Source organism: Oncorhynchus nerka, linkage group LG18 (genome assembly GCF_034236695.1).
Source record: "Oncorhynchus nerka isolate Pitt River linkage group LG18, Oner_Uvic_2.0, whole genome shotgun sequence".
NCBI classification, from domain to species: domain Eukaryota; kingdom Metazoa; phylum Chordata; class Actinopteri; order Salmoniformes; family Salmonidae; genus Oncorhynchus; species Oncorhynchus nerka.
In genome coordinates this window covers 31,395,477-31,422,241 of record NC_088413.1, presented here as the reverse complement: position 1 = coordinate 31,422,241, position 26,765 = coordinate 31,395,477, and the positions used below count along the sequence as shown (strand labels likewise).

General features: G+C 45.2%; 1 protein-coding gene across 1 annotated transcript; it reads right to left on the bottom strand.

Annotated features, from left to right (window-relative positions):
- Positions 1-19,526: 19,526 nt before the first annotated feature.
- Positions 19,527-23,661, bottom strand: LOC115145679 (zinc finger protein with KRAB and SCAN domains 1-like). Its single transcript, XM_029687205.2, has 3 exons — positions 23,223-23,661; positions 22,488-22,618; positions 19,527-20,979 (listed from the first exon to the last, which is right to left on the bottom strand). The coding sequence occupies exons 1-3, from the start codon at positions 23,479-23,481 to the stop codon at positions 19,831-19,833; spliced, it is 1,539 nt and encodes a 512-aa protein (XP_029543065.2). The 5' UTR covers positions 23,482-23,661; the 3' UTR covers positions 19,527-19,830.
- Positions 23,662-26,765: the final 3,104 nt, after the last annotated feature.

Sequence of the window (26,765 nt, the reverse complement as noted above, 5' to 3'; positions counted from 1 at the left end):
ATGGAAGGAGTCAGCTACGGGAGAGGAGAGGTGGCAGGTGGTGGTCCCAAAAGCATTGCGGAAGGCTGTGCTCCAGAGTACTCATGGGGGGGTGGGGACTGGACACTTTGGGGTCACAAAAACACTGCGCCGTCTCCGTCAGGACTTCTACTGGGGGCAGCACAAGAGGGATGTGGAGGACTTTTGTCGCCGCTGTGACAACTGCACAGCGAGAAAGGGCCCCCCCAGGCCGCTCTCATGCTCAGCTCCAACAGTTCCCAGTGGGGGCTCCCATGGAGAGGGTGGGAGTGGATGTAGTTGGGCCGTTCCCCACCACAGACAGTGGAAACCGCTGGGTGCTCACGGCCATGGACTATTTCACAAAATGGCCCGAGGCCTATGCTCTGCCTGACCAGGAGGCAGAGACCATCGTCGACGCCCTGACAGCGGGGATGTTCAGCAGGTTTGGAGCTGCAGAGTCCATCCACAGCGACCAAGGCAGAAACTTTGAGTCCCGTGTGTTCGCCACCATGTGTGAGAGGCTGGGTATGCACAAGACCCGCACTACTCCTCTCCATCCTCAAAGTGATGGCCTTGTGGAGCGCTTCAACAAAACGCTTGGACAGCAGCTGGCCATCGTCTCTTCCAAACACCAGCGTGACTGGGACAAGCACCTGCCTATGGTCCTCATGGCATGCCGCTCCGCTGTCCAAGACTCCACCTCCTGCACGCCTGCCCTCCTCATGCTGGGGAGAGATCCGCACCCCTGCGGAGATGGCGTTTGGTCGGCCCCTGGATAGCCCTCATGTTCCTCCGGGGCCGGAGTATGCCCGGAGACTCCAGGACCGCCTGGAGACAGCCCACACCTTCGCCAGAGAGCAGCTGGTGAATGCAGGTGTGAGGCAGAAAAGGAACTATGACGTGCACACCCGGGAAGGCACTTTGTGGCTGGGGAGCTGGTCTGGGTCTACAGCCCCTAAGGAAAAAGGCAGATGCCCCAAGTTGGACAGTCACTGGGTGGGACCCTGCAGTGTCCTGGAGAGGGTAGGGGAGGTTGTGTACCGGGTGCAGCTTCCTCCCAGGGGGAGAAAGGTGGCACTGCACCGGGACAGGTTAGCCCCATACAGAGGGGCCTCTTCTCCCCAAACCCCAGGAACCCCCACAATTCCCCTCTCTGGCAATGACATTCTCCAGTCACCCACCCTCAGGTGCCGCAGACAAGGCTCCAGACAGCCCACTCCTCCTGTCTCCCCCCCTGTGTCACCGCGTGGTTCCCCAGAACCACGGACTGTATTACCCGTTCCCGCTTCCTTGTCCCCCATATCCCTGCCTTCATCCCCTGGTTCCCAGAGGGGCACTCTGCGACCATCACGGCCACGCAGGCAAAGGAGACCTCCGGGTCGCTTCAGAGACTTTGTTTGTTCCCTCGGGGACGAGGGACTTTGTGGTGGGGGGGCTGTGTAGCGACCCGCACAGACAGCTGTGTGTTATGTGCTAGGCTAGGAGGTGGTTGTGTTGTACTGACCAGTACCCGGTGTTCGCGGGGTCCGACATGTCAATCAACCTGCTATCTGCCAATCACGGGAATGCCTGGAATGTTCTGATGCCGGGCATCCTGGTGGTTGGCGGAGTGGCGTGGAGGGGGGTTGGGCATTGGAAGTTAAGACCAGGTTCAGCCTTTGTTCTCTCTCTCTTACGTCTGGGCTTCACAAGAGAAGGTCACGATTGGCTTGTGGGTTATCTGTCATCTATTTGGCGTGTGCTACGGCCCAAACAGTAGCCTGTGTAAAGTTGGTTCAATAAACCGTCAATTCGCAAACTCAAGTCTCTGTCTGGACAATTGTTCATTTATGATCTAGTCAGGTCATTACAATACTATGACATTGGATATTGCTCATCTGCCTGCCGCTAACTCTAGCAGGTTTGTAACTGCACGTGCATGTTGCTCATGGCTACTCCAACGCTAAACTCTTTATTTAGACAATGCTGAAACATCAAATCCTTGGGGAAGTCTCTGCCTAATTTTCATTTAGTGCCGAAATCAAAATGAAAGCAAAGTTATCTTGCCAATTCAATAGGCTAGAGTGTGAAATAGGCTTTTAGAAGTGCTGTCTTTATTTTATTAATTTGGTGTGCTTATCAATGCAAAAGCATATTTTCCCCCACTCCTATCGATAAAATAATTGTATTAAGTCATACAAAAGTTACTGTGCGTGAAGTTTCAAATACATTTGATGTGATTATGTATTTTAACATTACTATATTTTAACACATTTGATTAATAAAATATTTAAATTCGTTGTTTTCCTGTGAAGTTGATGATGACGAAATCTTTGTGAAAGGGAGGGATTCTGATTTCATTGGTCCTCAACTCGCGGCTCAGACACCTCATTCAAGATAAATGTAGTTATTTTGCCGATAGTGATGGAATTTAGCTTTACGAGTGTTTTAACGATGCATCTTTCCGAATAATGTAACATCCGTTTCCCAAAACACCAAGCAGAGAGAATGGTCACTAAGTGCATCGTTGGAGCATGTGTCGATACTGATTGGGCGGAAAGAAATTAAGCGCTGTGCTCGGATCAGCTTTCTCAATTCAAATCTTACTTTAACATTAGGACTATTTCGCAATACTGATGACGGATAAGCTCCTAGAGAAATTTGACCACCTACGGCTGCAAATATTGACGCTGCTTTTCTAATGCTTACCCAATCAAAATGCATTAAATCGCCGATTTGGCGCACGTTAGCAAATAGCAAAATAGAACAATTGATTGCATGTATAGTCCTATAGCCTGCTTTTTTATGCAGTCATCTCGGATTTGATTTGAATCGTTTGTATACGTCGCTTGTTTGTATAAATTGCAAAGACATTGGCAACTTTGTAATAGTAGTCAACTTTTGTCACAGAGCTACACCACGTGATTCTATGTTTAGCTGAGATCTGTGTATAAAGTGAAGCGGGAGGGCAAAAAGCATCGAAGGACGCACTTAGTTATTCTATAGACCACTCGTAGAACAGCCACCTTCAAAGTAATGACTCAGGACGTCGGGTTTGAAATTAAAGCTTATTTTAGTAATACAACTTGTTCACGTTACATTTAACAACTTTAGATTCTACAAAACAATAACATTAAGTTGCTATCGAAAATCAGGATAATCACTTGTACATAACTGGCGCGTTCTCTCGCTACCTCCTGTCGCAAGGCATTCTGGAACTTGTAGTCAATAGCGTAATCCAATACCAACCAATACAACATAAATATGTATGTGGTTCTCTCAATCTCCAACACACGAATTCTAATACAATTACATATGTAAATAACTCTAACGAAAATATCTGTAGATAAAGCTCAATGAATTAAGTGTAAACATTAACTCTGTAATCCATTAAAGTTACAAATTGGTCTAAGATCTAAGACGTTAGATTACAATAATTTTGAAATGCAACGTTAATAACGATGGTTTTGGAAACAGCGCAGAGATTTACCGGGTCGCCTACGAAGGTTCTAACGATGCACATACTGTTTCAGTATGATATGTTAGATAAAGGAATAACGACAGACACCAATGTCAGGTTCAATAGCCTTGTTTGTGCATTGTACGAATGGCTACAACTGGAGTCCGGGGAACAGTCCGGCTAGTCGATTACCTATCAACTAGACTCTGTAACATCCTTTTCAATAGAAAGTGCAAACATAAAGGCATAACATTACATTCTTAACAGTCAGGTCATAACAATAGACAAATCATTACATTTATTTTTTACTTCAGTTGTCATCTTCCTTTTTTAATTTCAATTTAATTATTTAAGAACAAATATAGATTTTAATTAACCGAGGGCAAGTTAACAGTCCCTTGCTTACAGAGTAAGCCTGTCCGGTGGCTTGCACAGCCGACAGGGGTAGGATTAGGGGCACGAGCTGGAGAGCTTGGTGGGGTAGAAGCCTCACCTTCAGTTGGCCCATGTCTCAATTCTGCACCCCTTACCCTTAGGCCTGGACTGTGATCCAGCTCATATAGGTGAGTGTATGGTGTGTTCTGGTTTGTCTGCTCTGCTACGGGAAGATCCACCCGATTGCGACGATAGAGGGAGCCACCAACATCCACCAGGTAAGAACGTGGTGCAACTCTCTGCAGGCATGTGCCCAGCCTCCAAAGTCCTGTGTGGTCTCCCGGCAGCGGTTTCATCCTTATCGTTTCACCCACCTCCAGCTCTGGTAGGTCCCAAGCAGTCCGGTCGTAGAAGCACTTAGCGAGCTGCTTTCTGTGACGCAGTTTGTCCGTGACGCCAACCATGATGCAGGGCTCAAGTAGCTTGTTAGCTACGGGGATGGTAGTCTTCAGACGTCTGGACAGAAGGCGTTGTGCTGGGCTGCTGTCCATGTTTTCAGTGGGTGTGTTCCTCCACTGTAAGATCGCTTTCCATGGGTCGTTGCTGTCGCGCAAGGCCCTGCTTAACAGGCTTTTTGCAATCTTGACAGCTGATTCTGCCTTGCCATTTGCTTTTGGGTGTCTTGGAGAGGAGGTCACGTGGTCAAACTCCTATTCTGAGGCGAAACGCTTGAACTGTGCAGTGAATTGTGGGCCATTGTCCGTGATTACCTTGTCAGGCTGACCTTGCCTTGCAAACTGCGCCTTGCAGCGCTTTATGACCGTCTCTGCAGACAAGTCAGGGAGCAGTTCAATTTCCCAAAAGTCAGAGTAGTGATCAACGATGAGAAGATAGTCCTTTTGTCTGTGGCTGAATAAGTCCATGCTGACGATTTGCCAGGCCCTTGTGGGCAGTTCGTGTGACATCATGGTTTCCTTTTGCTGTTCATGAGCGTACTCGTTGCATGTGGTACAGTTGCTGACAAAGTCTTTAATTTCTGCTTGCATGTTTGGCCAGTGTAATGTTTCACGAGCCTGGCGGTAGCATGCATCACCTCCAACGTGACTGGAGTGTATGCGGGTAAGCATCTCTGGACGTAGTGATTTGGGAATAATGACCTTCTGACCTCTGAACAAGACGCCATTTTGCACAATGATCTCATCTCGAAAGGTCCAGTATTCTCTCACTGTGAAAGGTGTCTCCTCTTTCAGGTATGGCCAACCTGCGAGAGCCATGGACTTCAGTGACTGTAGGCGTTCGTCCTTGTCAGTGTGTTGCCTTATCTGGGCTAGGCGGTGATCTGTGACGTTTAAGTAGTCTGCCTGATTGATCTGTTGAACATCTTGTTGTTCCTGCTGTAGCGAACAGATGGCCTGCCGCTGATAGACAGTGCCTCTGCCTGTACATTGTGTTGTTGCCCTGCTCAGTGTGTCGCTGATGTACATCTCTGGTCCTGGCTTGTAAATGACCTTCAGGCTGTAGTTTTGCAGAGTCAGGAGCATGCTTTGAAGCCTCTTGGGCGCGTTGAGGAGAGGTTTACTGAATATGGCAATGAGTGGTTTGTGGTCAGTTTCAGCGATGACCAGGTCTCGCCCATATAAGTAGTGATGGAATCGCTGGCAGGAGAAGACGATGCTGAGGCACTCTTTCTCAATTTGTGCATAGGTTTGTTCGGTGGGGGTGAGCGCCTCTCGAGGCAAACGCAACGGGCTGGCCTTCCTGCATAAGGCAGCATCCAAGTCCCCTTTGGCTGGAGGCGCTCTGGATTGTGACAGGCTTCATGACGTCGTAGTAGCGCAACACTGGCATGGATGAAGCCAGAGATTTCATCTCCTGCACTGCGGCCTCGTGCTTGGGTAGCCAGTGCCATGGTGTGTCTTTGTCCAGCAACCGGCGCAGAGGCTCACAGACTGCTGATAGGTGTGGCATGAACTTTGCAAGATAGTTTGCAAAGCCGATGAGACGCTGTACTCCTTTTGCATCAGACGGGTTTGGCATGTCGAGGATCGCTCTGACCTTGTCTGGGTCCGGCTTCAGGCCTTTTGCCGAGAGAATGTGGGAATGGAAGTGGACGTCTTTCACCTTGAACTGCAGCTTCTTCAGGCCAAGGCGAAGCTTAACTGATCGGCAGCGCTCCATCAGTGCCAGGAGCTTCACATCGTGGTCGCGTACTGCTTCTTCGTCTGTGTCACCACAGCCTACGATCAGGACATCATCTGCAATGGGTTTGATGCCCTTGAGCCCAGCCAGTAACTCGTGCTGCTTACGTTGGTATATCTCAGGCGCCACCGAGACACCAAACGGGAGCTTGAGCCAGCGTTACCGACCCCAGGGGGTCCAGAAGGTAGTCATGAGGCTGCTTTCTTCATCCAGCTTGCATTGAAGGAATGCATCTCGGGCATCCACCAAGGTGAAAATCCTGGCCTTGGGAAGCTTATAGAGGACATCCTCTAGTGTCGGCATGATGTAGTGGGATCGTTTCAGTGCTTGGTTCAGATGCTTTGGGTCGATGCAGACCCTCAGCTTCTCTGTTTTTTTCACTATGACCATATTGCTGATCCAGTCAGTTGGTTCAGTCACAGATGTCATGTGGCCATCGGCCTCATACTTGTCCAGCTGGGCCTTCACAGCCACTTTCATTGCAATGGGCACATTGCAAGGAGCACACTGGACTGGAGTGATGCTCTCATCCACTTCAAAGTGTACCTCCCCAGGCACAGATTCAACGGGCATGTTGAATACATCGTCATATCTGCTAAGTAGTTGTTCTTTGGACAGGGGTCCATGCTGGACATGATCCACAATGTGCAGGTCATTTGGTACAGTGAACTGCATCAGTCCCAGGCGTTCGCATGTAGAGCCTGAGAGGAGAGGATGTTGACTGGTTTTTACAATCTCAAACTCCAGCTTGTGTTTGCGTCCCCGAATAACACATTCAGTCTCAAAGGTGCCCATAGAGCTCATTAGCTCTCCTGAGTAGAGCTTTAGTCTAGTATCGCTGGGCAATAGATGTGTGTCAGGTGCCAGATTGATTTAGTCTTTGTAGCTCATTACGTTGCATGTAGCACCAGAATCCAGTTGACATTGTTGTTGCTTGTTGTGTAATCGTAGTGTCACAAACCATTTCTTCCCTCTTGAGTGTACAGCCCCAATGGATTCATGCATGTAAATGTCACTTTCACTTTTCAGCTCTGAACATTGAATGACATCATCAACACAGTGAATCTTGCCCTCACTCACCCTTCTTTTGCTTTTGAGACACACTTTTGCAAAATGATTATTAGTTCCACAAGCTCTGCATGGTTTTCCGTAGGCAGGGCAGTGCTCTTTGCCACGTGTGTGTGTATTCCCACAGTATTTACATGCTACGGGGCTCTCTGTGTTCACCGTTCGTGGTGAATTGCTCTGCCTCGATTGGTTTAGTCTGAATGTCTGCTTAGCAACAGCGTGAACGGTATCAACGTCGGAGCGTGGGGTTTCGATTTCCATTGCTCTCATTCTCATGTCAGTGACTTCAGCAGTGCGGCACATTTCAATGGCAGTTACTAATGTTAAGTCTCTCTCTCTCTCTCAGTAGACGCCGGCGTGTATCCTCATTTTCAATTCCCAGCACTATTTTGTCACGAATCAATTCATCTTTCAATCCCCCGTATTCACAAGTGGCGGATTTCTCTCTCAAACGGGTTACAAAGTTGTGTACTGACTCACCCTCTTCCTGTTTACAGCTTCCGAAAACGAACCGCTCATAAATTACGTTTCTGGCGGGTGTTGATAATGGGATATGTAGATAGGGCGAGTCGGTCAAGGATCGATTCGGACAAGGTGGTCAATTATATGACAAGCGACAGGTTTATTCAGAGTAAAGATATCTGGTACAGCGTATATACGGGCCCCTCTGCTAGCTCATCAGAGACTAGCAGAAGGAACCCTGCTAACAGTGAGTACAAGCTTCATATACAGAACAGAAAGTAGGTTGATTTCTAGGAGATCGGATCTTCGGATTGGATCAGGCTGGGGTGTAGTCATCCGGCATTGGCTCAGTTGTCTGTCCGTCATCGTAGAATCCTGCCATGCCTGTTCTTGGTCGTCACACCATGTTCAGCTGAAAAGGAGATCTGGTGTGTGCGCTATCTTCAGTCACACAATGTTCGGCAGGGAGGGAGATTATGTGTGTGTGCTAGTTTGTCTCTAAGTCTAGGCTTTCTGCCAATCTGTGGGTGTCTTATCTGGGTGTCCTCGGCAGCTATGTGTGTACTGTATGTGCGTCGTCCCTGTCTTCTGGGGTCAGTGTGTAAGAGCGTATGCGTCCCTGTCCTGTCCTCAAGAGTCCGTGTGTAATGTGTGTGCGTCCCTATCTTCAGGGGAGTTGTGGCCGAACTGACGGCTAGCACCTGTGGCTAGGAGTATCCTGTTGTGACAGTGTTGTGGATGATTTAAGTGAGTGTGTGTGTGAGAGATATCCTATATGGGGCCTAACATGTTTTACTATGAAAATACGTTGTCTCAGCTATAGCAATGTAATGTCACCTACATAAGAATTAGCAGTCCTCTACACGGGTTTGAAGTAATTCTCCAATGCATCCAATATAGCCTTTGCATCACACTGTTGACGTGCTGTGAGGGTGAGATTGTGCCGGTAGATATGCCTGCATTCGCTGCCCATTAAACTCCTCAGAGTTGCCGCTTGTACCTCGTTGGGTTTCTCATGTAGACCGGTCGCCAGCGCATAGTCCTCGAATTCATCCCTGAAGTTGTCCCAATTAGTATTCCAGTCCCCTGTGAGAACCATGGGATTTGGTGGCGGAATGTTCGCTGCCATAGCAATGGAATATGAGATTTCTTTGCCTTCAGTCATCGACGTAGGTAGTGATGCTAGCTAGGCAGCTAACAACGAGTTGATCAGTGTTGTGAGTAGGAAACGGCGTGTGTTCGCATATGGAACGTAACTGCGCCTATACTGTACTTAGCTACAAAAATAACAAACGTGTGTTTTCCGAGCCACTTCTGATACCATGTTTCAGTATGATATGTTAGATAAAGGAATAATGACAGACACCAATGTCAGGTTCAATAGCCTTGTTTGTGCATTGTACGAATGGCTACAACTGGAGTCCGGGGACCAGTCCGGCTAGTCGATTACCTATCAACTAGACTCCGTAACATTAGCCTTAAGATGCTCTTGGAAAACCAGACCAGGGTTCGTTCTGAAGTATTCATTACCATAGAAATGTACCTGGCTAAAAGCTAAGCCATTTTCGTTGTACATATTATTCCGAGTTGACCAAAGTTACCTCGCTAACTCCTCAAACTACATTTGTAGTATAGGGCTCTGAGCAGCCTGTTTGTATGGTGGACCAAACTGGCCTATACCCTGTCTACGAGCTATTCTCAAAAAGGGCTTTAGTTTTTGAGATGCCCCATACCCGAGGTGGAGCAAAATACAACCATGTCTTCCATCTCCCATTTATGAAATGTTCTATCCTACACAGTACGAAACAGACTTTTTAGGCTTATGACAAAATGTCTGGATGCAATATTCTACCCAGGAATATCCAACACTGAAATCTGTTACTCTCATTATTCCAAATGTATCTTTGGATCTTTTCTGCTGACAACAATGAAAAATGAATCTTTGTCTTTAAAGGGTAGGAAGCATGAGTTTACTCAAAGTAACAACGTAGTGTGGTCAGATTTAGTCATGGTGTGGTTACTTATAACTCCAAAAATAGTTATGTTTTGAAATATTTATGATTATTTTCAGATATCTTTCGGAGCAACCCAAAATGCACTATTGTCAGCGTCATATGGAGAACCGGCACTACCTAGCCAGCTCAATCTGGCTAACATTTAATTCAATACCAAGTGTTGGCGAGCTACTATGTACATCCACAAAGAAGTAACTATATAAATTCATGCGGAAAAACTGCATATCCTCTTCTCCTGTGCGTGGTAGTCGAGCGTTTGTAGTAGTTTTCCATCGTCCGTAGCTAGTGCAAGGACTGGGTTACGAGTCATTTGTGACCCAAAAACGAGAAGCTAGCTTTGACATGGGATCGGTTTGTCCGGTTGAAGCGAGCACTTCTACTGTATGCGGTGCTCATTTCACCCCGGAGGACTTCAAAGGCTTAGTTTAAGCAGTGGAATGCAAGATTCGGAATGAGACAGAAACCAGGTGCTGTGCCGAGTGTGAATGTGAAGCCTGCAATCTGTTTCCTACCGACCTACCAGTACATCGCAAGTGTCAGCAGTGATGGAGATAAACCGGCTATTCAATGTGGATTTACCACACTATATCACTATTGGATTAGCTGACTCTCCCTCTAAAGGCCTCTCCTTGGCTCTTCTTTGGTAGCTAACTCAACCGTCAATCGGTAAATTTAATCTCTCTCTAATTTATATCTGCTTGCTTTTATGTGGGTTCCTGCCTATGCTAGACTAGTTGTTCTTACTACTTAGCTATGTAGACCGTGGTGGTTTGCAAGCTATGGCTAGTTATCTGGCTAAAATAACCAACTTTAGCTGGCTGGCTAAGATACCTGCATATCGGTGGAGGCTTGTGACTTGAAAAATTGAGGAGGATGTGAGAACCACGGTATAGACGTGGAACGCACAGAGACATCAAAGCTATTTTTTTTTTTTTTTTAAATGTCAGACTTTTAACCTGTTATGTTCTAATTCTCAGAGTAAAAAACTCAATGGACATTTATGAAAGCTTAACCAAGTTAATTCAGCTGAATTCAGACAAAAACCTTTTCAACCACCACAAGTATATATGCCCTTGCCCTCCAAATACACCTCCTCTGTTTTCAATCAGGATCTCAGCGATTGGAAAGCTGCCGCGCGGTTATCCCCCTCTTCAAAGGCGGTGACACCATAGACCCAAACTGTTACAGACCTATATCCATCCTGCCCTGCCGATCTAAAGTCTTCAAAAGACAAGTTAATAAACAGATCACTGACCATTTCGAATCCCACTGTACCTTCTCCGCTTTGCAATCCGGCTTCCGAGCCAGTCATGGGTGCACCTCAGCCACGCTCAAGGTACTAAACGATATCATAACCGCCATCAATAAAAGACAGTACTGTGCATCCGTCTTCATCAACCTGGCCAAGGCTTTCGACTCAGTCAATCACCGTATTCTTATCGGCAGACTCAATAGCCTTGGTTTTTCTAATGACTGCCTCGCCTGGTTCACCAACTACTTTGCAGACAGAGTTCAGTGTGTCAAATCGGAGGGCATGTTGTCCAGACCCCTGGCAGTCTCTATGGGGGTACCACAGGGTTCAATTCTCGGGCCGACTCTTTTCTCTGTATATATCAATGATGTCGCTCTTGCTGCGGGCGATTTCCTGATCCACCTCTACGCAGACGACACCATTCTGTATACTTCTGGCCCTTTCTTGGATACTGTGCTAACTAACCTCCAAACAAGCTTCAATGCCACACAACACTCCTTCCGTGGTCTCCAACTGCTCTTAAACGCTAGTAAAACCAAATGCATGCTTTTCAACCGTTCGCTGCCCGCACCCGCCCGCCCGACTAGCATCACCACCCTGGTTTCGACCTAGAATATGTGGACAACTATAAATACCTAGGTGTCTGGCTAGACTGTAAACTCTCCTTCCAGACTCATATTAAACATCTCCAATCCAAAATCAAATCTAGAATCGGATTTCTATTTCGCAACAAAGCCTCCTTCACTCACGCCGCCAAAATTACCCTAGTAAAACTGACTATCCTACCGATCCTCGACTTTGGCGATGTCATCTACAAAATAGCTTCCAACACTCTACTCAGCAAACTGGATGCACTTTATCACAGTGCCATCCGTTTAGTTACCAAATCACCTGATACCACCCACCACTGCGACCTGTATGCTCTAGTCGGCTGGCCCTCGCTACATATTCGTCGACAGACCCACTGGCTCCAGGTCATCTATAAGTCTATGCTAGGTAAAGCTCCGCCTTATCTCAGTTCACTGGTCACGATAACAACACCCACCCGTAGCACACGTTCCAGCAGGTATATCTCACGGATTTAAAAAACAGTCTCTTTCACTCCTTAGATACTATACTTCTGAGTATAACAATGTTCCAAGTTTAACCCAGAATCTTACAAACCTAAAGCATGTAATTAAGAAATGTATAGTACAATCACAGCAGTGATTGAAAGAGGGTATAAGGCATGAGTTGAGGTGTTCAGAGGCTTGACTTCAGTGCAGGACAGGGGTTGAGATGTTCACAGGCTTCAGTGCAGGACCGGCTCATCATGGATGGATGGTGTTGGAGAATAGCTCAACTCTTCCACTGAGGGCAGGACAGGATTTGACGAGGAAGACAAAAAACAATAACACTACACAGTTAAACAAAAGAGCTAATGAGTTAGTCCAAGCCAGGAGTAAAATCATTGATGTGTAATAATGGGATTGTGCTCGTATGTGAGTGACTCTACATACAGTAATGAGAAAATTGATAGGGGTACTCACAGTGCTTGGAGAGGAAACATTCAATGTACCAGTGGATGAGAATGAGATGTGGCTTCAGTTCATGTCAGGAGTTGACAATGGTAGTCACTTCTTAAATCAGGTAACAGGAGGGGACTTAGATGTAAATACAAATAGCAGATACATTCCATTACAGCTGCACCATCTTAGGTTTGGGCAACGAGTTTCTCCATGAAGTTAAACTCAGACATCTCAGAATTCACAAAGTCAAACACAGACTGCGCATCTCGCCCACATGACAAATCAAAGTAGCCCAAGAAACGTTCCTGAATAAAGCCCCGATCATCCACATACCTTACAACTTCAAGCAGACTGGTGGCACCATAGGTCCCAGAGGGGTGTTGCAATTTTTTCCCCCCGGGACCTAGAGTTTTTCCTTATCTGGTAACCTAACCAGGAAAACTCTGGACCCTATAAGGTATGACAGTGATTAATACGTGGTAAAAAGGTTTCATGGGTTATGATGGGACCATTTTTTTCTAATCAGGTCACATGCTTTTAAAAACCATGACAAACTGCAGCAACCTTGTACTTGTTCATATGAATTACACTACCGTTCAAAAGTTTAGGGCCACTTAGAAATGGCCTTGTTTTTGAAAGAAATGTACATTTTTTTGTCCATGAAAATAACATCAAATTGATCAGAAATACAGTGTAGACATTGTTAATATTGTAAATGACTATTGTAGCTGGAACTGGCTGATTTAAAAATAAAAAAAATGGAATTTCTACATAGGCGTTGAGAGGCCCATTATCAGCAAACGTCACTCCTGTGTTCCAATGGTACGTTCTGTTAGCTAATCTAAGTTTATCATTTTAAAAGGCTATGTTAGCACAGCTGAAAACTGTTGTAATGATTAAAAAAGCAACAACTGGCCTTCTTTAGACTAGCCGAGGTAAGACATTTAAACGTGTTAACCCTCGCAAGGCTGCAGGCCCAGACGGCATCCCCAGCCGCGCCCTCAGAGCATGCGCAGACCAGCTGGCCCTCTCCTGTACTCCCTGTTCACCCACGACTGCGTGGCCACGCACGCCTCCAACTCAATCATCAAGTTTGTGGACGACACAATAGTGGTAGGCTTGATTACCAACAACGACGAGACGGCCTACAAGGAGGAGGTGAGGGCCCTCGGAGTGTGGTGTCAGGAAAATAACCTCACACTCAACGTCAACAAAACTAAGTAGATGATTGTGGACTTGAGGGAACACCCCCCTATCCACATCGATGGAACAGTAGTGGAGAGGGTAGCAAGTTTTAAGTTTCTCGGCATACACATCACAGACAAACTGAATTGGTCCACTCACACAGACAGCATCGTGAAGAAGGCGCAGCAGCGCCTCTTCAACCTCAGGAGTCTGAAGAAATTCGTCTTGTCACCAAAAGCACTCACAAACTTCTACAGATGCACAATCGAGAGCATCCTGGCGGGCTGTATCACCGCCTGGTACGGCAACTGCTCCGCCCACAACCGTAAGGCTCTCCAGAGGGTAGTGAGGTCTGCACAACGCATCACCGGGGGCAAACTACCTGCCCTCCAGGACACCTACACCACCCGATGTTACAGGAAGGCCATAAAGATCATCAAGGACAACAACCACCCGAGCCACTGCCTGTTCACCCCGCTATCATCCAGAAGGCGAGGTCAGTACAGGTGCATCAAAGCTGGGACCGAGAGACTGAAAAACAGCTTCTATCTCAAGGCCATCAGACTGTTAAACAGCCACCACTAACATTGAGTGGCTGCTGCCAACACACTGACACTGACTCAACTCCAGCCACTTTAATAATGGGAATTGATGGGAAATTATGTAAAATATATCACTAGCCACTTTAAACAATGCTACCTTATATAATGTTACATACCCTACATTATTCATCTCATATGCATACGTATATACTGTACTCTATATCATCTACTGCATCCTTATGTAATACATGTATCACTAGCCACTTTAACTATGCCACTTTGTTTACATACTCATCTCATATGTATATACTGTACTCGATACCATCTACTGTATCTTGCCTATGCTGCTCCGTACCATCACTCATTCATATATCTTTATGTACATATTCTTTATCCCCTTACACTGTGTATAAGACAGTAGTTTTGGAATTGTTAGTTAGATTACTTGTTGGTTATTACTGCATTGTCGGAACTAGAAGCACAAGCATTTCGCTACACTCGCATTAACATCTGCTAACCATGTGTATGTGACAAATAAAATTTGATTTGATTTGAGTATCTGGATCATCAGCATTTGTGGGTTCGATTACAGGCTCAAAATGGCTAGAAACAAATAACTTTCTCCTGAAACTCGTCAGTCTATTCTTGTTCTGAGAAATGCAGGCTATTCCATGCAAGAAATTGCCAAGAAACTGAAGATCTCAACAGTGATGGGTACTACTCCCTTCACAGAACAGCGCAAACTGGCTCTAACCAGAATAGAAAAGAGTGGGAGGCCCCGGTGCACAACTGATTAAGAGGACAAGTACATTAGTGTCTAGTTTGAGAAACAGACGCCTCAAGTCCTCAACTGGCAGATTCAGTAAATAGTACCCGCAAAACACCGGTTTCAACTCAACAGTGAAGAGGCGACCCAGGGATGCTGGCCTTCTTTCAAAAACAAGGACATTTCTAAGTCACCCCGAATTTCTGAACAGTAGTGTATATTTAGACTAGATTAAGAGGGGGATTTCCTCTACCCAGACACAGACACAACCACTGATAGACAATAGAACTCACAGGGCTTATGCAACTGTAGGCCTAATAACATTAATTCGCATGTCATCACTATCATCCCATACAGCATATCCAATCTCTGTTTAGGTGCAGCCTAGGCTGCTGCAACATTTATGTAATGAGTTATTGCTTGTCTGTCCGGAGTGATTGTGTTATCACCTTTGCTAAATAAATACAGAAGGAAAGTGGAAAGCCTACTTGAGCGAGCATAAAACAAATGCGCCGCGTCAACCTCTCTCTTTAATCACACTTAAGGTATTATGCGATGGAAGCTATCAACATATTTTGAATGGATTACGACATCTCAGAAAATACAGTCGAATGTTCCATATGTGAAGCAGGTAAAGTATCGTAACGTGCAATTACCTCTGCAAGTAGTTTCTCTTGTTAGCGGAACTTTCCCTCTCTTCCTGTTCTCTAAACAGCCAATTATTGCATGCTGTGAGGTTCTGTGTTACACATTAAAAGCCCATTACCATATAATATGTGATGGAATATTATTTGCTGTTGGCTTGCGTGGGTGTATGTGTTATGCAACATAGCTGACTTGAGACATTGTTAACAGTTTCAGGGCCATGGGCCTTTCTCGTGATGGAAAAATACAGAATAACATGACAGGAACTGTGCAATGAGTTGTGGGGGACACATACAGAACGTAGTGTAGCAAACCACAGATCGTCTTTTGTTAGAACTCAAACTTAGCAATAACAGAAACCAGATATGTGATAACAGTATCTAGGGTATGAGCGCATAGATACTCTACACAGCAACAGTAAAATCTATCAACTGGAGCACCCGGGGGCTGGAACCAGCTCGTGCGCCAACAATCAACGATAGGTTGAGTAAGTTTAAACCACACTTGACCTCTACTCTGACAGGCCAGCTCGGAAGCAGGAACTACTTCTGTCAGAGTATTAAAGAAGATACCTTTAGGGTGTTGGCCAGTTCTCTGTTTGCCCTGCAAGGTGGGACAGAGAGCCCGTATATACGAAAATCGCATTTACCACTTATTGCTTAGCTAATAAAAAGTACATAGTATACAATCAGTGACTCATTGTCATATTTATCCTGATACCAGATTCGATTGACGCAACCCTAACAATGCCCAAAAATGTGTCGATAAGCAGCTTGATACAGTCTCTGTTTCTTCTTACTTTCTCGTTGTGTTGCACCGTTTGAATACGCAGTCCTACGTCCATTACATAATCAATGCAGCTTTTTCCCAGAAGCTTAAATCTGATGTAGGCATGTATATGCTCCCTACTTTTGTTATGGCGTTTGGCTGAACGATTGATGAGATAGGGTTAGTTTAGTGGAGTCTGCCACTAGCACAGTCTGTAGTCATATCCCCATTGCTACCGTGTCTGTGCCTCAATCTAGGTTGGGCAGAACTAAATATGGCGGTGTTCGCTTTAGCAATCTCACTGGAATAAAGACCTCCATTCCTGTCATTATTGAAAGAGATTGTGATATCTCAAAAAAGGGCTACTTAATTTTAGATCCCTCACTTCCAAGGCAATTATAGTCAATGAACTGATCATAATCTTGATGCGATTGGCCTGACTGAAACATGGCTTAAGCCTGATTTCATTTACTGTGTTAAATGAGGCCTCTCCTCCTGGTTACACTTGTGACCATATCCCCTGCGCATCCCGCAAAGGCAGAGGTGTTGCTAACATTTACTATAACAAATTTCAATTTACAAAAATGTAGCTTCTAGTCATGAAATCTATGCAGCCTATTCAATCACTTTTTATAGCTACTGTTTACAGGCCTCCTGGGCCATATACAGTGTTCCCTGAATTCCTATCGGACCTTGTAGTCATGGCAGATATTATTCAAATTTTTGGTGACTTTAATATTCACAGACCCACTCCAAAAGGCTTTCGGAGTCATCATCGACTAAGTGGGTTTTGTCCAACATGTCTCCGGAGCTACTCACTGCCACAGTCATAATCTGGACATAGTTTTGTCCCGTGGAATAAATATTGTGGATCTTAATATTTTTCCTCATAATCCTGGACTATCGGACCACCATTTTATTACATTTGCAATTGCAACAAATAACCTGCTCAGACCCCAACCAAGGATCATCAAAAGCAGTGCTATAAAATCTCGGACAACCCAAAGATTCCTAGATGCCCTTCCCGACTCCCTCCACCTACCCAAGGATATCGGAGTACAACAATCGGTTAACCACCTAACTGAGGAACTTCATTTAACCTTGCGTAATACCCTAGATGCAGTCGCACCCGTAAAAAACAAAAACATTTGTCATAAGAAAGTAGCTTCCAGGTATACAGAAAATACCCAAGCCCTGAAGCAAGCTGCCAGAAAATTGGAACGGAAATGGCACTACACCACACTGGAAATCTTCCAATTAGCCTGGAAAGACAGTACCGTGCAGTATCGAAGAGCCCTCACTGCTGCTCAATCATCATATTTTTCCAACTTAATTGAGAATAAGCACAATCGAAAATGTATTTTTGATACTAGGTTCCAAGAAACAAAGAGATCTTCTGTTGGATCTGACAATTCATCTTGATGGTTGTACAGTCGTCTCAAATAAAACTGTGAAGGTCCTCGGCGTTACTCTGGACCCTGATCTCTCTTTTGACGAACATATCAAGACTGTTTCAAGGACAGCTTTTTTTCCCATCTACTTAACATTGCAAAAATCAGAAACTTTCTGTCCAAAAATTATGCAGAAAAATGTATCCATGCTTTTGTCACTTCTAGATTAGACTACTGCAATGCTCTACTTTCTGGCTACCCGGATAAAGAACTAAATAAAACTTCAGTTAGTGTTAAACACGGCTGCTAGAATCTTGACTAGAACTAAAACATTAGATCATATTACTGTAGTGCTAGCCTCTCTACACTGGCTTCCTGTAAAGGCTAGGGCTGATTTAAGGTTTTACTGCTAACCTACAAAGCATTACATGGGCTTGCTCCTATCTTTCTGATTTGGTCCTGCCATACATACCTACACGTTCGATATAGTCACAAGGCAAGGGACAGGCCTCCTTATTGTCCCTAGAATTTCTAAGCAAACAGCTGGAGGCAGGGCTTTCCCCTATAGAGCTCCATTTTTATGGAATGGTCTGCCTATTCATGTGAGAGGCGCAGATTCGGTCTCGACCTTTTAAATGTTTATTGAAGACTCATCTCTTCAGTAGGTCCTATCGAGTGTAGTCTGGCCCAGGGGTGTGAAGGTGAACGGAAAGGCACGGGAGCAACGAACCCCCCTTGCTGTCTCTGCCTGGCTGGTTCCTCTCTCCACTGGGATTCTCTGCCTCTAACCCTATTACATGGGCTGAATCACTGGCTTACTGGTGCTCTACCATGCTGTCTCTAGGAGGGGAGCGTCACTTGAGTGGGTTGAGTCTCTGACGTGATCTTCCTGTCCGGGTTGACGCCCCCCTCAGGTTCGTGCCGTGGGGCAGATCTTCGTGGGCTATACTCAGCCTTGTCTCAGAGTAGTAAGTTGGTGGTTGAAGATATCCCTCTAGTGGTGTGGGGGCTGTGCTTTGGCAAAGTGGGTGGGGTTATATCCTGTCTGGTTGGCCCTGTCCGGAGGTGTAGTCGGACGGGGCCACAGTGTCTCCCGACCCCTCCAGTCTCAGCATCCACTAATTATGCTGCAATAGTTTGTGTCGGGGGGGGGGCTAGGGTCAGTCTGTTATATCTGGAGTATTTCTCTTGTCTTATCCAGTGTCCTGTGAATTTAAGTATGCTCCCTCTAATTCTCTCTTTTTCTTCTCTCAGAGGACCTGAGCCCAAGGACCATGCCTCAGGACTACCTGGACAGATGACTTCTTGCTGTCCCCGGTCCACCTAGTCATGCTGCTGCTCCAGTTTCAACTGTTCTGCCTGTGGCTATGGAACCCTGACCTGTTCACCGGACATGCCAACTTGTCCCGGATGTGCTGTTTTCGACTCTCTCTCTACCGCACCCGCTGTCTCCAACTCTGAATGCTCTGCTATGAAAAGCCAACTGACATTTACTTCTGAGGCGATGACCTTGTTGCACCCTCTACAACCACTGTGATTATTATTTGACCCTGCTGGTCATCTATGAAAGTTTGAACATCTTGGTTATGTACTGTTATAATCTCCACCCGGCACAGCCTTAAGAGGACTGGCCACCCCTCAGAGCCTGGTTCCTCTCTAGGTTTCTTCCTAGGTTCCTGCCTTTCTAGGGAGTTTTTCCTACATCTGCATTGCTTGCTGATTGGAGTTTTAGGCTGGGTTTCTGTATAGCTCTTTGTGACATCGGCTGATGTAAAAAGGGCTTTATAAATACATTTGATTGATTTTCTTCAGGTCACTGTACCCCCTTTCGCACAAGGCTCTGACTTTCCAAAAAGCAGGCAAGGTCAGCAATACAGGCGGCTTGATGTAATTGAAACCAGTAGTCATGAGTGTAATTGATATGGTTTAGTTATTTCTGTTGGAGTTTACATTATGGAGAATAGGGTGGCTTGCCTGGGGCCTCCATATTACGTCACACCGCGCAAAAACAACTTCCGGCATGACTTCGGCATTCTGATGGGTTTTATGTAATAACTTGAAAAATAGAAAAGTGAGGTAACTTTGCATTTGGACTTTTGATGCGTATACTAATGCAATTCCATATGTTACATTTGGTTGAATTTTTATGCTTACCTACCCTTTAATGCAGGGTTTGATCTAAACTTCAGAAGTTTCAAGTGGAATGGTTACAATTTTATGTTAATAGAGTGGGATGGTTTTTCTGCTGGTGTATCCTGAGGTAGCTTCTTTCTGTGAACTTCTTCCCGCATTGCGTACAGGCGAACTGCCTCTCTCCCGTGTGAACCTTCAGGTGTATCTTCAGATTGTCCTGGCGGGAGAACCTCTTCTCACACTGGGGGCAGCTGTAAGGTTTCTCCCCTGTGTGGACCCTCTGGTGCCTCTTCAGGTCACGAGTCTGGGAGAACCTCTTCTCACACTGGCTACAGCTGTAGGGTTTCACCCCTGTGTGGACCCTCTGATGGTTTTCCACCTTCTGGAGGCAGCTGAAGCCTTTGTTACAGAACATGCATAGGAACCGTTTCTCTTTACTATTGCCTGATGTGGCTCCCCCTCCCTGAGCCTGGTCTCTAGCCTTCTCGTTTGAGTTCAATACCTGATCGAAAAGGACTTGTGAATCGCAAGGCCCCACTGACGTGGACACTGGGTCGTGATCCCTGAGCGAATGTAAAGGAGAGTGGGTCGCAACATTTGGATTGGTCTCTAAGCTTTCCCTGTAATCTAAGGAATCTCTGCCCTGGGACTGTCCGTCTCCTAGATGACTATCTGCATTCCATGTGGGAGGAGCGTCGCCCTCCACTTTCACAGTCACTTCATCTACCACTATAACCTCCACTTTCTTGTCTTGGCACCCTTCGGAGTATACACTACTACTGTACTGGTTCCAGTCCCCTCTAGACAGATCAGTCTGTCTCTCTAAGCCCAAGGATATGTTGCCAGCGTCCATTTCTGTCACGTAAGAACAAGACAGGTCATCACCGCCAGTGTCTAGCGCATTATCATCACCGTCTCCACGGCAATGAACCATCCTCTGGCTCTGGTGAAATACAGGTAAGTACTCTGAGCCTGGAGCTGGAGGACAGCCCAGTCTCTCTGGATCTGATCTGTGGTCATATCCTGTGTGCAAGAGCCTGTGGGTTTCAGTTAAAGTCTCAGGGTCCATCTCTGACGACGTTCGGTATTCCACTGACCCGATGCTGCATCGGGTCCTGGGCAGCGCTGGGGCGGTGATGGGGTTCTCTGTGGCTAAAGGAGCCGTTCTTTCAGTCTTCTCCTGCTTGACCAGAGACGATCCTCCAGGACCTGCAGCCTCTGCATCTGCAGACTGACGAGAAGAGGGGTGGTACATGAGTTGAATTGGATAACAATGTCATAGGGAAGTCGCACAAGCTCCTATATCCTCCTGAGACCCAGCAATTCATTTTTATGTTCTTTAAATGAACATTCGTTTTTGATCCGTATCTCTAAGGCCATACATGCCACTGTGTTAGGTCCTGTTGTACCTATGAGAGGAAATGTTGGGCTTTTCAATTATCACGTGTAGCGGTGTCACCTTCATCATTTTTTCTTGTGTGTAATTATTTTTGAGAGTTTGATATTCAATATTTTCTAATAGGTAAATATCTCAATGGTTTGAGTTTACAGAGAAGTGGAATAATTTTCACACTAAATAAGATCTAAACAAGAGCTTATTAATAAATGTTCTCTGTTCATATTCCCTATCAATTTTTATGTCCAAACTTTTTTTACGGGTCTCTGAAGGCTATGACAGGTAAATGTGGCTGTACAAAAGCTGAAGAACGGCAGGTAGCCTAGTGGTTAGAGCGTTGAGCCAGTAACCAAAAGGTTGCTAGATCGAATCCCTGAGCTGTCAAGGTAAAAATATGTCGTTCTGCCCCTGAACAAAGCAAATAACCTACTGTTCCTAGGCCATCATTGTAAATAAGAATTTGTTCTTAACTGACTTGTCTGTTTAAATAAAGCTCAAATAAAAGAAATAAAAAACAACATACGCACATCCAGATACTTTCCGCAGGGAAAACAGAAAGGAAAACGCAGCACACTGCTGCTCATGCTCCCAGGTGATATTTATTTACAACAACATGTAAGCAAGTGAGTAGCATTTGAAATGATTTCACTATTTAAATAATATCATGATGTTTTTGTGTTTTAAAGAATGTATTTAAAAAATGTTTTACTTCAATGAAGAGTTGAGAGAGAAGGTGCTCTACACTAAGGGTGGGGGAGGGTTTAGAGAGGAGAAGGGGCAAATGTGTGTAGCACGGAGGGAGAAAGTAGCCAAACCAACTCACGCTAGTTCGACAAACTTGTTGCTGCCATAGTTTCTGTCATGCATGTCTTGACTGCATTGTTGTAAAGGCGCTAGCTAGCTACAGTAGCAAGGCTGAGGCTATTTTGCTGGGCTTCCCTCCCTTGTCTTCAACTCTGTTCATATGAAACAGCCTACCTGTTGGTTGATCATTGTAGCCAACTTAATTCTGTAACTTTAATTCCATTTTGCATTGATTTGAAAGCTCCCACTTCACTTGCTACACATGGTTCCTCTTGATTGACCGACAATAAGCTACACCAGTGTGAAACGTATGTGGGCTACCGGTGCCTTTTTTTAAATGAAAACTGTCAAACTATTTTATTTTTTTTAAAGTCATGTAATGGTCTATCCTTGTAGGCTATGTAGCAGTGTCACATAGATCATTATATAATTTTAGAAAAATGAATACTCTCCCTAGTAATCGAATAGTAACAGTTTGGATATTCGAATAACCATGCCTATCCCTAGCTGAGAGTAGCCTCTAACTCTATTACACTAACCTCTATCAAAATAACATGCTGGGTTGAGGTTCCACTCCCCTCATCAATAGTGATTGGTTGGTCATCTCTCCATGTATTGTGTACCGCTGGCTTCACAAAGCTCCTGTGGCCTTCAGTGAGATGTCCTTCACCTGAGAGAGTTATTGGGGAAAAGAGGTGCTTAGTAGAGCCTGACCGATATGTTTTTTTTTGTCCAATACTGATTCCTGTATTGGGGTGACAAAACTTAAGGATACAGATATATCTACCGATATACTGTTACAGTGGAAAATTAAAGTGTAATATTTTCATAAATTGCTGTCTAATAACTACTTCAAATGTTCTTATATTGTGACAAATTATACGTAAGAATGGCCGCAATTGTTCAGATAAGCATCAGATGACCTTTTTCCATATCGGTTAGTTTCAATGATCCACTGATACCAATATCGGTCGGGCTCTAGTGGTTAGATTAGCTACCGTGAATGCTCAACAGTAGATTGTACACTATTGACACAGTCTAGAATTGGCAAGGATGTAAGGTAACATTTCTCATAACTTCTTGATATACTATTTATTGATTGATGTATTATGTATCCATTTTTTTTCATTAAATACAATAAACAAACATCTGGTTAGAATATTATATATTGTGTCTTTACGCAAGATGGCTAAGTAATCAGGGGAATTGTTGCTTATTATCCAAGAACTGACCAAGCTGTCAAGAACCCAAGTGGGGTATTCTGCAAAATGTACCTCTTGCCATTCCTCTGTATCGGTCGAGGATCTTGACACTACTGGGACGACTGGCATGGACGCGCTCCCGTGATACCTTCAGTTCGAGTAGCTGTAGTTTCTTCTGCAATGCCCTGTTTTCTGTCTGGCTTTTAGTTATTTCCAAACTAAACACTGCATGTTCGTCGTCTATGAGTTTACAGATCTCTGCCACGGCTGCATTCGCTAGAACCTCCATGATGGAAGCTATTTGAGTGTGAAAAACCATGCAGTTAGCCATCGTTAGCTAACGTTATCAACTAGCAAGCTAGCGTTACCTAGATAACATATAAACGAAGTCCTGTCTCCAACGCGAATTACACACTGCCTGTGGTAGGTTTGTGATATTTTCTGTTCCAGCGTGTTAATAAACGTCTAAATAAAAACACTAACATGGAAATTGTTCTTGGTCACTGTTTACTTCCGTTTACACTTGAAAGGAAATTATCTTATTGGTTGGCGTCATAGCTCAAAGGTTGTGGTTAAATGAAAAAGGTACACGCACCGTTCTTTGAAACGCGGCACTGGTTTTTATACTGAACAAAAATACACTGCTCAAAAAAATAAAGGGAACACTTAAACAACACAATGTAACTCCAAGTCACTCACACTTCTGTGAAATCAAACTGTCCACTTAGAAAGCAACACTGATTGACAATAAATGTCACATGATGTTGTGCAAATGGAATAGACAACAGGTGGAAATTATAGGCAATTAGCAAGACACCCCCAATAAAGGAGTGGTTCTGCAGGTGGTGACCACAGACCACTTCTCAGTTCCTATGCTTCCTGGCTGATGTTTTGGTCACTTTTGAATGCTGGCGGTGCTTTCACTCTAGTGGTAGCATGAGACGGAGTCTACAACCCACACAAGTGGCTCAGGTAGTGCAGCTCATCCAGGACGGTACATCAATGCGAGCTGTGGCAAGAAGGTTTGCTGTGTCTGTCAGCGTAGTTTCCAGAGCATGGAGGCGCTACCAGGAGACAGGCCAGTACATCAGGAGACGTGGAGGAGGCCGTAGGAGGGCAACAACCCAACAGCAGGACCGCTACCTCTGCCTTTGTGCAAGGAGGAGCAGGAGGAGCACTGCCAGAGCCCTGCAAAATGACCTCCAGCAGGCCACAAATGTGCATGTGTCTGCTCAAACGGTCAGAAACAGACTCCACGAGGGTGGTATGAGGGCCCGACGTCCACAGGTGGGGGTTGTGCTTACAGCCCAACACCATGCAGGACGTTTGGCATTTGCCAGAGAACACCAAGATTGGCAAATTCACCACTGGCACCCTGTGCTCTTCACAGATGAAAGCAGGTTCACACTAAGCACATGTGACAGATGTGACAGAGTCTGGAGACACCGTGGAGAACGTTCTGCTGCCTGCAACATCCTCCAGCATGACCGGTTTGGCGGTGGATCAGTCATGGTGTGGAGTGGCATTTCTTCGGGGGGGCGCACAGCCCTCCATGTGCTCGCCAGAGGTAGCCTGACTGCCATTAGGTACCAAGATGAGATCCTCAGACCCCTTGTGAGACCATATGCTGGTGCGGTTGGCCCTGGGTTCCTCCTAATGCAAGACAATGCTAGACCTCATGTGAATGGAGTGTGTCAGCAGTTCCTGCAAGAGGAAGGCATTGATGCTATGGACTGGCCCGCCCGTTCCCCAGACCTGAATCCAATTGAGCACATCTGGGACATCATGTCTCGCTCCATCCACCAACGCCACGTTGCAGATTGTCCAGGAGTTGTCTGGATGCTTTAGTCCAGGTCTGGGATGAGATCCCTCAGGAGACCATCCGCCACCTCATCAGGAGCATGCCCAGGCGTTGTAGGGAGGTCATACAGGCACGCGGAGGCCACACACTACTGAGCCTCATTTTGACTTGTTTTAAGGACATTACATCAAAGTTGGATCAGCCTGTAGTGTGGTTTTCCACTTTAATTTTGAGTGTGACTCCAAATCCAGACCTCCATGGGTTGATACATTTGATTTCTATTGATAATTTGTGTGATTTTGTTGTCAGCACATTCAACTATGTAAAGAAAAAAGTATTTAATAAGAATATTTCATTCATTCAGATCTAGGATGTGTTATTTTAGTGTTCCCTTTATTTTTTTGAGCAGTGTATAATGTTTTGGTTCGCCTGAGATAAGGGAAACTTAGTCCCTCAGATTAATATAGATTTTTTAAAATTAATCAGCACAGATTAGATTTTTTATTTAATTTCAACAAAATGGTCATACTCTATCCTTCTGGACTTGAAGTACAGTACTTTTATTTCACAAAATTATATGTAACAAGAAGTATACATTTTCTCACTATGGTAACACAATCGTTTGTAAATCTGGTACCCTCGAATTGATAAAATGAATGTAAGAATACTTTGGAAAAGGTTCAACATTAAATTACACACAACTTCACTACTTCATGCCAAGTAAACATGAAGCAAAGCACTATACTTTCCTCATAAAACACCAGCATCAAACAACAGGACAGGGTTGTCACTTTACATCAGTGAAGCATTTTTACAGACACCATGCCACCAACCATATCATCTACTCTGCCTCATCATACTACACAGTACCAGTCAAAAGTTTGGACACACCTACTCATTCAAGGGTTTGATCTGGGCCTTTATCCATAGTCTCAGAGTAAGAGCGCTGATCTAGGATCCCCTCCTGCCTATACTGTACTGGCTCTGACCTAATACCATTCATGTAGTTGACAGTGGACTAAACCTCAGTGACACTGTGTGTGGTCTGTGTGCTGCTCGGTTGGTTACTCTGTGGGTTCAGACGAGGTGTAGTGTGGTTGTCCTCCATTACCATGGTCCCCTCAGGGTTCCCCAGACTCTCCTCACAACCCTCCTCCTTCACCAGAAGCACCTCTGGACCCTCATCCTCCTGGAAGAGACAGGTGATACAGATTACACAGACATACACTCCCTCAGGTACATACACACAGATAATAAACACATTTTCAACATAGTGTTTACCCATCCCAACTACATAAACGCTGTAGTTACATAATTACTTCATTGATGTTAAACCCATCATGGTGGACATAAATATGATGTTGTGGATACATATGAGTCAGCTATGATAAGTCAAAAGTCATCATCAGACGAGCCTGACTAAACTATTTAGAAGTGTACATGTAACCGAGTTAAGAACGTACCGTAAACTCACTCCATAGCTAGCTTGAAATGTTGCCGATGGAGCCATTCAAGAGGTACCTGTTGTAGGGCGAAGTAGTTTTGCACGCTGTCAAGGAGGGCGGTCATGAGTCTTGCACTGGTTCAAGCCCAGTATGGGGCAGTCAAACAGTGGAGGAAGCTAAGCTGTTAGCAGCATACGGACTCCCTTCACATAGAGTAGGTGTTTGTTAGTGTGGGTACATTTAGTAAGTGTATATTGGTTATAATGCACTGTTGTGTGTATGCAGAATAGGGTGAAAGATGTGTTGTACGCTGAGTGTAGAAAATATTAGGAACACCTTCAGAATATTGAGTTGCACCCCTTTTTGCCC